Here is a 14,536-nt window from a genome sequence, read left to right on the forward strand (position 1 = left end):
GTATATGTCGGGCATATATAAAAATAAGTCTATAAATCTGGTCAAAATATAATCGAACCATTACACTAGGATAATTTAAAGAAAACTATCATTTAAATTGCACTTATCACTGACCATTTTAGTTAGTGTTGTGGTTTTCAAACTGTAGTTCGCATACCACTGGTGGTTAGCAAGATGACATAAAAAATGTACTATAATTAATGAATTAATAAATAACTTAAAATCTAAAGTTTTCATGTGTAAATACCATATTGTTTCACAGTTTTCATTATTATGATTTATCAAAATCGTTTGGGTTAAAAACAAATAGAACATGGACACAGCATACACCGTTATGTCTGTAAGGGAAGGTGGTGGTGGTGGGGAGTGGGGGGTGGAGGGTGTCTGGACAGGTGTTCCAACGCTTTTTTCCAAGGAGGGAATACGACCCCCCTATACCAGCGCCCTGAGTGGCTTTGAACACCTGCTACAAGCGCCTCGCTGTTTTCACCTATACTCAAAACACATAAGTGATAATAAATTAACCTATATATAAAATCTTTATATATATTTGTCTTTTATATATTTATTTATATTCTCTCAAAATTTTTATAGAATTGTGTGAGCGTTTCAAGTAAAAATGCATTCATTCATTCATTCATTATCTGTAACCGCTTATCCAATTAAGGGTCGCGGGGAGTAAAAATGCAAAAAAAAAAAAAAATAAAAAAAACCAGAGGAACCAGGGGTGCACATGTTTCTGTGGTAAGACACATACATTGTACTTTGGGGTTGTACTTGGTCTAGTTTGAGAACAAATGTTCTAGAGCAAACATATATTTGCTGATAAACGAATGGAAGGTTTGTAAGCTCTAACTGAAAGGGGGCCCAAGGAAATGTGGGCTTTCTGTAGTGAACGCCCAGTGAAAGATAAACACAGCTGCCTGGCTTTCTCTCCATCTGTCAGCACGGCCCTGACTGTGAACATGAGAAGAGGACACCCACATTAACCACCAAGAAATCTCGTACTATCTAAACCCAGAGCCAGTAAGAAGCTTTTGGATTCAGACTGGTCATCCATTTTAGTTGTGTCTGTCTGGTTTCCCAAGATAGGAGTTGAGCGTATAATAGTGGGACAAATAATCTGAAGGAATTCAGGACACGAAGAAGCAACAATTTATATTAACCGGTAAACATTTACCCAGAAGGGAAATCTGGACTCTGCCTGAGACAGCATCTTCTTAAACATTGACCAGGGAGAACATTAAGTTCAAGCCCACTGCTGCCATGACACTCCATGGATAGTGTGGTTAAGACTCAAAAGACTTTGGCTAGTGTTTATATGAGGTGATTATTGATTTCCACAGGCTAAATCTCATTTGTCATAAGCTCCACCTTCTAGCAGGGCCTAAGCAGGGGGCCACCTGGGCTGTTAACTCTCCTTGTGGCTGGTTGAAGGACAGGCTTTGTCTCACAGTGTCCCATTTACCATAACTCCATCTTAATCGATGATTTCGCAAACAGAGGAAAGCAAGCTGTGCACATTAGTCAAAGTTTACACTTTACTTCCAAAGGAATATCTGATTACAACAGCATAATGTGAAAGTACAATAGGTTAATATTGACTCTAGATGGAGTTTCATGGTTGAACATAAAAGCTCCAATAAAATCTACACAGACACTGTATTAGAACTTGCTACATGATAAAAGGCATAGATTATAGAGGAAGTGTTTTTAGTTCTCAGAAAGTCCCTCACACAGCTATACTGAGAACATGCAATGAATAAAACGGTGGGGGGAAAAAAATAATAATGGATTCTTGTGGATAATGCTGGTTGAAATATCTAAGCAACTGGGAAGTCAAAACAAAAAACTGAAAGAAATTTAGTCCTGTACTAAAGTGTAAAGAGTATTCACCTTTCTTGGAAAAACTCTAGAAATAATAGCCTTTTCAATTTTTTTTCTTTAATTGCAGCACACACGCTTTCTTACTGTTCAACACTCTTACTCATTCTGAGTATGAGTAATACCTATCTGTTATGCTTATGTGTCACTTACAACATCTTCTAGTCTGCTCTTAAACAATAATTTCTGAAATAATCAACATTTAAAGATTCAACAAACAAAATGCACTTTTGTGAGTAGGTACCTATTAGTTGTCTGTAGCCAATCTATTCAATCCAGGGTCACTGTTGGTGTAAAGCCTACACAGAATAACTGGGCACAAGGAGGGAAAGCACCCTGGAGGGGGTATAGGTAGTTATAATGTTCTTAAATAAAGTAAATGTTACATAATTATAGTATTGTATATATTGCATGTACATATTAAATATTGTAGTTATACCATATAGAAACATAGAAGTATTTCCTTTAACAGAGTAAAATTATTTCCCACACTTTTATTAAGGAAGTACAACATTTACCACATACATCACACTGTAAATGATTGCCAAACCCAGTGTGTTCCTTTTACTGATAAAATCTACTTTACTTCTACAGTAAGTATCTACAGCCCTTTCCTGTAATTTTTTTGTGATATAAGTAAAATAATCAATGTTTCATACAGACATGTATGCAACTTGGGTCCGTAGAAATCACTTGATGAACTCCCACCCACCTAATGGAGTGGTGTCAGCTATATGCCTGGGCTCTTTAGCACCCGTACAATTTCTCTGCAAATATATGTTAATGTCGCTTTCAACTTTCAGTAAAAACATACCATGTTAATCATTATTCGCTAGCATTATATTTCATTCCCCTAGGGGTACCAGAACAAATGAGCTAGAAATGATAATAGAGGTGTTTGTCACTTAGGCAACTATTAGGTATCACTAAGCCAACTACCAGGTACGGGGCCAATATCAACAAAAAATGAAGGATTGGACATCAAAAGAAAACAAAGAATGACTGAAATAAATGGATCCAATCTGACCAATACAAATAACAATTAAAAATGTAACATGAAACAGCACACATTCACCGTGTGTGATGACTGTTTATTTTGTCCTCTATGGTAAGAGAGTTTGAGTAGTTTTAGTGAGATAGGCCGTGTTTAGGTCTTCAATTCAGTAAAATATTTTATAGGTAAGTAGACGAATTCCTTGAATGGTATTGGCATCTGGCAAATACTTAGGTTTTGTTATCAGTATGCCCACAACCAACAAGCTATGAGGGTACAATTAAGCAGCTCACTAAATTCAGAAGTCAAAACAACAAACAAGTTTTCTGTGATGAACCTAAAATACTAATGTAAGAGACACATATCTAGTTTGTTTTCACCCAAATCATGTACAAACACAGCCATAGTAAGACATCAGTAGCTCAAATGTTCAAATTACACTGCCCACCAACACAGTGTTTGAAAAATTCTTGCTGACAACAGCAAACTGTTCCTAGCCAAACACTCAGCAGGCTCTCTGTGTGTGTGTGTGTGTGCGAGAGAAATACACTGCTGTGCCTTTGTTTAATCTAATCCAGACAGAGGCAGAGGTCAGTTCTCCAGATCAGCAACATTTTGTTGAAGTAGTGTATGGGGAATACACCCTTGAGGGTGCGCCAGTCCTTCACAGGGCAACACAGACACACACACATTCACTCACACTTTTGCGTCGTCAATCCACCTACCAACGTGTGTTTTTGGACTGTGGGAGGAAACTGGAGCACCCAGAGGAAACCCACATGGACACGGGGAGAACACACTAACTCAGTCAGTCACCCGGAGTAGGAAACGAACCCACAACCTCCAGGCCCCTGGAGCTGTGTGACTGCGACACTACCTGCTGCGCCACCGTGCCACCCACATTTAGACATGTATTTTAAATTTCACACCTTTTAAGGAGGTTGAAAGTTACAAAATGCAATTAACATGTCAATACCATAGCAAAGATCATTTCAATATATATTGTTATATTAGCATATAAAAAATATGTTACCAGGATTTAAGAAGCATATGTTTTACAGCCATTTATAAGCTATCACAAGATTCTCGTATGGCTCAGTCACAGGAAAAAAGCAGTGCTAACTCCAAAAGGGGTCCCAATCCATGACTGTGCACCTATACTGTATATGTGCTTTTCCCACAAAGGGCTCCTTTCATGTGGGTTTCTTGACTGAATTTAGTAAAAACACACAGGCCCTTATTCATGAACGTAAAAACAAGCGCAGATTCAATCCGACTGAACATTGTGCAGACCATTAATAAACTGATTAACAAAAATTTCATGAGACATGAAAGCAATCAGAGTGCTTGAAATCAATTACTGTATTTATAGCCTACAACTAGCCCAACACTGTGTGATTTTAAAAAAGCACCATAAAATATGAAAGATCCATGTTAGATGGCAGTTATAAGCAAAGATATTGTCCAGTTGAATTCTAATGCAGCACAATGAAACTGCTATCTGTAGGGCAATACAGTGCAGAAACAATTCCATCATTATTAAATATCAGGAATTATCATTACATACATTGCACTGTCACAAAGCAAAGTTTTGCCTTCTAACACAGAAGAAAATATTGCTGACAATGACAAGTGATGTTCAGAAAGAGGAAAAGGAACACAAGATATCACTTTGCATTTAGGCACATAATATAGCATAATAGGAAGTAACGCAGTTCAAGCTCCGTTTTACTTTCCTAACACTACCTTCCCTGTTTCCTTTCTGAGTTCTTACGACACTTTGCCAGCAGAGGCTGATGATCATATGAGTGGAATCATCATAGGGAAGTGAAAGCCTGTAGGTTAGTTTGGTATTTTCCCACATTTTCTAAGCTTGTTTGAGGAGGAAATGACAATTCATTATTGTTAAATTGAGGACCTCAAAAACTTTGGCTTTCCAAATACTAGCATTTTCTTTCACTTTACCTGAAGTTTCAGGACTGTGATACAATCTGAGCTGGTCCTGGACAATCTAGTCTAGTTTATCTCTGTTTCAAGTGATGATTATCCTGTGGAAATGATTCATCTTGTGATAAATACATTCTATTTACCTTTGTTTCTTTATAAAAGACTCATAAACCAAATACTTTATTAGATTTGAGGCTAGTAAAAAAAACTTGATTTGAGTGAAAAGTTATGACAGTTCCATTTTGTGAAATGCATATTCACCTGGAACAAATGACTGATGCACTCCTTGATTCTGACCTTAAATGCTAAAATGAGCAGAATAATTTTGACTATAGTGTCTACTGTAAACAGAAAAGCTGAATGTACTGCTAACACAGAACAGGGAGGGTTGAGTGTAGAATTAAAATAAAGGTTTTTAATGTAGTAATTATATTTTCTACAAAACCTTTGGCAAAACATTACAATCCTAAAATATCCAAGGGAGAAAACAGGAAGAAAATAGTAAATTGTAGTTATCTCATTAAAAGCTGAGGGGTAAATTCAATATCTTCATTTTAGAACAATATTTTTGTCATGTCACACTCTCCTTGCCCCTTCAGTCCTACTCAATCTGTTCCTATGCTGTACACCAAATAAAATTCCCAGAATCCTCATGGTTTTTGACATTTGTATGCTCTCATTTTCCTGTTCTGTATTGTCTTCTTTTTTTTGTCCTTACTATTAAAGCTACGCTATACCATTTGTCTTCTGCATTATTACCCTGCATCCTAACAATTTTCAGGAAAACATTTGCTGAAATATCTTTCTATGCATCAACCACATCTCATCTTTGCATTTCTGATCATTTTTCATGGAGGAAAAAATTTAGAAACTAACAAAATCTAAATATAAAACATTTCAGATTTGTCAAAGGTGTTGTATATAGAGGCAGAGAGTATGTACTTTTCTATATGAAGTCTTAGTACTGTAGTTCTGGCACTTGTGTGAAGGAATCATTTCAGATTTACTGCTGACCTGAAATGACCCAGACTCTAATACAGAGCATGCCTTTAAAACCTTAGAAAGCAAAGGGTCTACTTGATGCCATTCCAGGTCACTAGACAAAACCCAGGAAACTGAATTTGCACACAGCTTTCTCAAAGAAAAAAAATGTGAGCAACAATACTGCAAATTGGGCCAATACTGTAAATAGAAGAACACTGCACCTCATTTGCCAGGATTAGCTGCTTACCTTGAGTGACATTTCACTCCCGCATTTAACTGCTTTAGTTACAGTAATGTTCGGTATTGAAGACTTTGTAATAATCCATTCCAGCTTAAGTAGCTAAACCCACTTGCACTCATTTGAAATTAGGGCATAACATTTCTACAACCTACTGATCTCATTGTAAGAATGATGGCTGTCACAGTGCCGACCATAGTCCATGACTGACCCATTTGTCCCGAGTTCTGTAAGAGGAAGTTTACCTTAATGTTTGTTCATTTATTAATTCATTCATTGTCTGTAACCGCTTTATCCAGTTCAGTGTCGTGGTGGTTCTGGAGCCTCACTGGACACAATGAGGGAACATACCCTGGATGACACCCTGGGGGTGCGTGTTTTTTGGACTGTGGGAGGAAACCCACCCAGACACAGGGAGAACATTTTACCTTGACATAAGGTACAGAATAAAGATAATGTTGAACAGCAGCCCACATGACTTGTTGACACATCACAGTTATCCTTTTAGCATGTGCAATGTCTGAAAAAGAAATTAGGTCACATAAATGGCTTAGGTTTTAATTGTGTTTCACAGCCAGCTTAGACGTTTGACTGAGCACTGTTAATGTTATCTACAAAGCAAATTATGGTGGAAACCCTTAGTGCAAGCCCTGTAAGTCCATACCACTGCTTCACAACACTGTACCATATTATGTGAATGAGAGCTGGTGTTATGGCTACTGAGTCAAATCAGGTTTGTAACATACCCACCATTTCCATTTTGTAACAGCTATTTTCAACATTTCATGTCAATTCTGAAAAAACGTTTTCATCTTTTCACCAAGAAAATAAATAAATTAGGAAAGTGCAGATGCCTGCTCCATCAACAGAGTGCCTAGGATGTTTGAGGACACAAACAGATTGTGCTGCATGGAGAATAGATCAGGAGCATGCGAGAGAGAGAGAGAGAGAGAGAGAGAGAGAGAGAGAGAGAGAGAGAGAGAGAGAGAGAGAGAGAGAGAGAAGAGAGAGAGAGAAAGAGAGAGAGGTTGTGTGGAATTCAAAGTACAAAATTACACCACAATGTATTCTGCAATTAAGATCACCACTAAAGCACCTTGTGAGGAGTGTGGTGACCAATGGAGTGGAGAGAAAGAAACCTCCACTAAGAAATGAGTATAGACTGCCCGTTACCTTACATGCCCCATGCCTCTGGGCGAGCTAATCTGAATGGGACTGGGGAGAATAAAATGGACTCGCTCAGAGCTGAATTCAACCAGACAGCAGCGTCTGAGCCTTTTGAGTCCTGAACCAAAGAGCAAGAGCTTCAATCCACTCACACAGCATAATATGTCTATATGTATTCAAAGCAGCACTCAGCACAAAATACAGATGAATCATAAAGGCATCAATTATGGGTTGAAGAAAATAAAACAATAAACTTGGACAAAACAGTAAACAGTGGTGGAATGCATGAGGTTTGTCCACCAAACTACCCTTAGAAATAACTTGAAGTGAATACGTGCTTTAAAAAAATCTGCACTAACTGATCGGGTGTCAGCTTCTATTACATGTTAGCTACTCTGTGTCCAAAGGTTTGAGGTCCTTACTTCTAATTTCTTTAAGATACACAGATGTTCATTAATGCACACACAGCTAGGAAAATCTCCACAGGAAAGCACTGTCAAATAGAATAAACACTCTGGAGCAGCTGCACTTCAGTTTAACAACACCATCAGTCTATAAACTTGGCTATATAGTGTGTGTACATTTGATTTTTTAGAAACTGTTTTATCATTTGTTCTTCATAAGAAGGCTAATCTCTCAATGTCAGTTTTGTCAGACATTTGCCACTACTCTAACTCATTTTCTCAGTACAGGAGGTGTGGTTTAGATCCATTGCTCTGGACTGCACAGGTAAGATATACGTTTGATATTTTTAAGATGGTTAATTCTAAATAATCAAATGCAGTCACAAATTCAGAAGCTTGTATTAGCCAAGCTTGCTAATATAGTGCAATATTCAAAGCAGACACTTTATAATTCAGTTTAATAGTATATTTTGTATTTCCCATTATACCAAACTTCAAGATTCCCTCCAGGGAAATGAAAGCAAAGAGCTACATATAAGTCACTTTTAAATATGTAAAGCTGATGGACATAGATGAGTTTTAATTGATGACAGGAAGGCTGGTCATGAAAAAATATATTTATCTGTTATGTTTGCATCAAGTTAAATATTTGTGTTTTTAATAGTGTCTCCAAATTTATGAGGATATCTGAAGTTTGTAACAGTCTTTATTGGGTCCTGAGCCTACATTGAATCACTGGACTTGCCCACAGCTTGTGAGATTAAAACAAAAACACCCAGAGGACACCAACGCAGACATGGGAAGAGCACACCAAACTCCTCAGAGGCAGTGACGTTAGGCCTGAACCCACATGACAGGAACACTACCTCTTGTCACACAGTGCCACCCTTGTTAATTTCAGATTTTGCAAATATGTATGTAGTGTGTCTGCAGTATTCAAAATTTACAGTACGTAGGCTAAGCTAAGTTGGATCCTTGCTTAATGCACAATCAAGAAGTGAATCCCAGTGTTCAAAGTTTATGTGAAGTAGCAAGCAAAATTCACTTTTGATTCTTAACAGCAAAAAAAAATAAACAGCAAAATATCACCAGGTGACATGCAACGTGCTATTCTGAGCATAATCTCAAAATCATTAGTGCCTAAAAAGCTCTGAACAACTGCATGTTTCATTGTACTGTGATGGACTGGCACTTTGTACAAGATGTGTTTCTGCTTTGTATCCAGTTATTCCAATTAGGCTCTGGAAAAGCAGTAAAATATTACAATTTAATTACAAGTAAAGCATCATTAATTGGATTTGCTGTATGCACAGTATACGAAATACTGAATAAAATTCATGGTATTCAATTGTCATTTACAAATCTCAGTCTTATTTTATTAAGATCATATCTTCAGGTAGATCATTCATAAATACCAGTATTAAAAGTGCAGGCTGTTCTACAGGAAACTGTAGGTTTAAAATTAAAATTTAATTAATTACAATTGTTTTTGTATGTAAACCTATAAAAGTTCCATACTAGGACGTCAGTGTAAAATATACAACAAAAATAAAGGCTAAACGCCCTCTGAAGGTCAAAAAATATTGCCTAGTATAATCACATAATTTAGACAATACTGCCCTAACTAGCATGAGTCTACACAAACTGAGTAAAAGGACATGAAATGTTTCCCCTCAGTATTTTCAAATGGTCAAGTCACTTCTGAAACCAGTGTGACATCATGTTGAGCAGAAGATCTGTTCATGAGTATCTGCTTTAAACAGGGTCAACCCACTGAAAAAATCTACTGTTGGTTGCAGTAACCCTAGGTTTATATACAAGTTCAGGATGTGTGGGTTTTTTGGTGAGTCTATCATGCACAAGTAATGCACACTTCCTCATCCATTCAGAATTCATGTAACTCTTTTTCTATACGTCAATTTTCATTTAGCTGTAAATTAAAAGCAAGATATTAACAACCCTTCTGTGTTAACACCAATGATTCTAAACAATTTCACCATATTTCTGTCTCTGAACATTCACAAGCAAAAAAGTAGTGTGTTACTATAAAATAAAATAAAAAAATTGAATTGTCCTTGGTGTTTTATAGAAGTTGGACAGCTTAAAGCACACTGCAGCCTGGTGTGGTACTTCAACACCCCACCCCATTTATTCAGGCAGATGGTTTAGAGCTCTAGTTAGCATATCCCTGCATTCAGGAGGAGTGCTACAACTTTTTTGTGAACTAAATGCCCTTATAAGACTAAAAATGCATGTCTTTATTGCCAGCCACTCAAGTCAAGGTAATAGAAATATTTCTGTGGTCGAGGGTCTTTTACAAAGGCTACAGAGAAAGATGTAGTTTATTGTTTGTATTTTTCTAATATTTTTCTGTTATTTAAAATAATTCTTTAAATGGCGGTAATGTATAAAGTATTAAATTATATTTATATGATTATTACCAACATATTACAATATTCATTTGAGTTTATCACTTAGCGCAGTAAGACTTGTGGAGAAACACCTACATAATTGTGTTAACTGCCCACCTTGTATCTACAATCACTGTCCATTTAATCAGGTCAGCGTACCACAAAGAACTGTATAGGTTTATAATCACAAGCTGTAGTACATTTCTGTGCATAATATGGTCCCCTTTCATCAATTGTCAGGAACTTCAGAGGACCACATCTGTGATTTGGTTTTTGGGTGTTAGGTGTGACACTAAACTAAATAGTTGCATGTTGGTGGGTGAGTGTTTTCTGCACAGAGTGGGTGACACAATATAGTTGCAATAATATTAAAACACCTCAGTGTCACTGCTAGACTTTAAAGGGTTATAAGACAAATATATCCACCCTACAGCATCCTGTGTAACACTGTTGGTCTACAGGATTACACAAACTGTGCAGTGACAAATGAGCTATTGTCTCTAAGTTTATATTTACAAAGTGGGTCACCATGGTATATTTTTAAAAAGCACCTTTCACACATGCAAGGCAATCCAGACGTTATTCTGAGGAGCTGTATGTATGAAGGGAAACATCCGTAAAATTTGTCCTGGACATTTCCCAGAAGTTATACTGCTAGCCCCCTAGTACGCTAGTAATTAGTCCAGTTAATGTCAGAGTGAGCCCATTTATAAACAGAGTCGGGAATGTTCCAGAGATTTGCGCTGTATCTCTTGCACAAGCTACACAGGCGCCGCATTATTCCTAAAGCACGCTGAATTCCCGGCTGCGAGAATTTCCAGCTGCATCTGATTTTCATCTGTGCCTCACATGTGTGACAAAACAAACAGCTCTGGAAAATCTCTGGACCCGGTTCTCTTGACTTTTTCTAGAATTCATATGTGAAAACAACTTAATAGATGTGGCGGTAAGCAGACACTTTAAAGAAAATAAGCTCCAGTAAAACACTGTGTCTATGTGTTGAGAATGACCAAAACAATATCTACTCAGTGCTGTACCTGATCACTGAAGAACAAGCTAAAAGTGTGTCTTCCAGACAAAAATTAAGAATGAGCAAATGCAAGGTAGATGTGGTGGCCATTCCTCAGACACGCGTACTTGGCACTGTTTTAAAGTAAGGTCTCTGTGTGGAAATATAACTGCTTCCATGTGAGTGTACAGCAGGCCAATACTGTATCTGTAATGCTGAATGACTGTAAAGTTTTTTGAGGACTCCGGTGACCACGAGAATATTAAGCTTGTTTGCTTTGTCGCCTACAAGAAGTAGGCCATGCACAAGGATGGCCTTACCTGAAATAACCTCGTAAACAACTGAAATTCCTCTCAGAAACCGACGGGGACAGTCAAGTCTGGGCTCAGCTAAGCTCACCGTGTTAAGACCTCGCTTATCAATAGGCTTGCCATCGTGTGGCCAATTTTGAAACGACAAATGTCCAAATGATGCCTAAGAGTAGAGGTCGCTATGAGGCTTTTCCTCAGGACAAGACTTGCGTACATTTTCTGGACACGTTTTCTCCATCAGGGAAACTACTTCAGTCCAGCGCCAGGAAGATTTAACCACGGAGCCTGAAGATTGTCTGATAGAGATAACGTTAGCACAGACTCAGACCACAGCTACAGCCATGTTAGCTAGCTTCTCGTACACGAAGTTAAAGTTACACCTTTATGTCCAAGCAAATGCGTAAACAGGCTCAATAGCAGACAATTTTTAGCAGTCAATTTCTGCATTATAAACATTGTAACACCTTGTTTCTTCTGTTTCCTTGGTACAAAAGGGAGTTTTAAATATAACGTTAACGTTGCCGGCAACCGTGTACTTTTAAGTTTGGATACTGTGTTTAACGCTTCGGTGTTGGTAAAAAAAATAACATACGGACTGTAGCTACTTTGAACGATGGAGGTATGCCTGTTTTTATTGTGCCAATTACTTACAGACTGTAAGGTTAGTACATACTGAATTACACGCAGACAGTGTGTGTAAACGTTAACGCTGTCAATGAAGAAAAGAGCGAGAGAAACCGAGAGAGACGGGGGGCGGGGGACTTACCCAGAAAGGTCTGTTGCCACATAAACGCTCCATTTGGGATGGGTTCTTTTTCTTCTCTACTTCAGTGGACCTGTATTTTTTCTTCCTTATGGGGAACAGAAAAAGACGGGTCTTCGTTTCTCTTTCTTCTTCTTCTTCTTCTCAGCTCTGTTTCTCGCTCGTACAACACACACATGCGGACAAACACACATGAAGGAATTAAAGGAACTTGTACCCACCACCCCTGGCCGACCGATACCGTTTTGAGTCGAAAATACCTGTTCTCCGCCCTGTTGTTGTAGTGAAGGAGGAGAAGTCACTGGGGGTTGTCATGACATGCAAAAACACGCCCCCTGTACCGCCTTCGCTTATCAGACCGACCGACACATGTACTAGATTCAGCTAGATATACACACAAGTGGATAAAACTTCATACGTCTGGTTATTATCACCAACACTAACTGTGAATATGGGAAAGTCAAGAGGTAAAAAATAATAGGCTGCATTTCTTAGACACTGAAAATCAAAGTGTGTGAATAATACTTAACTCAGTTTTGGGGAAGGTTGAACTTCTACATTGTTAGTGTTTAAAACGCAGTTAAAACAAGAATCCTTAATTTGTTCAATCTCTTGAGTCTGTATTTAACTGACAAACTGTACATGTAAAGGATTTCCAAAATTTTCACAGACCAACTTGATTTTATTTTGTAAATATAAAAATGTTATCAATTATTAACTGATAAAGGACAGGCATGTTTTCCACAATACGTTTAATTTACAGTTTTTAATGATGTGGAAAATCTGAAGTGGATTTTTTATTTATTTATTCTCAAGGGCAGCAGACAGAGAAGTCTATGGCAAGTCTTTTTAACAGTAAATTGTGACTTATATTACAGAGATCTATAATTCGTTTATGACTAAGCATATTACTGAATTTAGATATCTCTAATTATATTCTGACTTGGTGAAATACCAATTTGATATATCTGTAATTACATTAGTGTGAATGGCATCACATTTACCATTGAGTTGTATGCAAGCTCCAATTCATGGTATCTGCTATTAATTACTATCTGAAAAGTAAATTTCAGTAATGATTAGGCAAAGCTAAGGAATATTCAGAAATGTTCTTATGCCTGGTTTTTAGATAACTAAAACATTACATTTAGATAACTTTATTTAAATGTAAATTATCTTGAACAAAATTTAGCTCGACTGTTCAAAGGTCTTGAACCACAATTAACATTTACAGACACAGCAGATTTACATTATGTTATCATGCCAAGTTTATACAAATAAGCACTTGTTACTGAGTAAGGACATTAGAAATGCTGAATATTCTAAATGTAATTGTTACTAGTCAAAATCCAGTTTTAGATATATTACCTGTATGTTTGGATAATCATATGAAAGCCATTAAAGGTTAAAACAGCTGGCGATACAGGTTTAATATTAGTGTTTTGTTATGTTGTATACATTTAAGGTGGTAAAATGTTATATCAACTAATGTTCACTGGTCACCGACACAAATGCAGCCTTGTCAATTAAGGCAGCAGGGTATGGTTATGATACTAAATTTGCTGTTTTTACAGGTTTTCTATATTTTTGGAATGAGATACCCTGTATGAATCTGTTATAAACATTGCAGATAGTAGTAAAAAATATTACCCAAACTACTCCGATAAAACTAATCCTGTCCAAATAGGGCTTTAGATTTAATATGTTAAATACAGAAATGTGTTGAAAAAAAAACATGATAATAACGTTTACTGAGTGATGATAGCCTCTAATTAGTGCAAAATTCCAATATGTACAAAAAAGTGTTTCAGGCTGAATTTCTTTATGCAGAGGCACACTGTTTTACGTGACAACAGTTATTCTAAGTATTATATGGAGAGGTGGGAACACACCCTGTGCATGGTCCCAGGCCATCACAGGGCATCACACACTCACACATATAAGTACACTTTCGAATTGCCAATCCACCTACCACCATGTGTTTTTAGATTGTGGGAGAAAACTTGAGCACCCAGAGTGAATTAGCAGATCATGGGTTCTTAATTTTACTGCATTTTACCAAATATCTCAACATTTTTGTAAATGGGTTTGTGCTTATTATTCTGTGATGATGCCCCCTCCTGGCCCCACAAAGAATGGAGCTAAATGTCTGACACATTACAAATGTTACAACCTGTCTCCATTTTCCAGGAAAACATACAGATCAGTCTCTTTGAAGGGAGTCAGCTACAATGTGAGACCAGCTTCATTGCTGTGTTGCTTCATTAGCTGTTAATTACATTTCTATAATTCCAGAAGCCCCACCAGTGTGTGGAAGACACAAAACATGACAAACACTCAGCGCTGTACTGAACACTGAAAATGTTTTTGCAGACAACAAATAAACTTATGCTGCATTTCAAACTAAAGGACAGATATCACACA

General features: G+C 37.3%; 1 protein-coding gene across 3 annotated transcripts in view; it reads right to left on the minus strand.

The window, feature by feature from the left end:
- The window catches only part of abcc3 (ATP-binding cassette, sub-family C (CFTR/MRP), member 3), a 61,913-nt gene extending 49,538 nt beyond the window's left edge, over positions 1-12,375 (minus strand). The window contains exons 1-2 of one of the 3 annotated variants that reach the window (XM_066665680.1): positions 12,334-12,375; positions 12,116-12,200 (exon numbers count right to left, since the gene is read on the minus strand). In XM_066665680.1, coding sequence (XP_066521777.1) covers positions 12,116-12,148 — 33 coding nt within the window. In that variant the 5' untranslated portion in view covers positions 12,149-12,200; positions 12,334-12,375. Of the gene's footprint in view, positions 1-12,115 lie in introns of all 3 variants that reach the window. The other 2 variants (XM_066665681.1, XM_066665682.1) reach the window with 2 other exon arrangements.
- Positions 12,376-14,536: the final 2,161 nt, after the last annotated feature.

This window comes from Hoplias malabaricus, chromosome 3, assembly GCF_029633855.1.
Source record: "Hoplias malabaricus isolate fHopMal1 chromosome 3, fHopMal1.hap1, whole genome shotgun sequence".
Taxonomy (NCBI): Eukaryota; Metazoa; Chordata; class Actinopteri; order Characiformes; family Erythrinidae; genus Hoplias; species Hoplias malabaricus.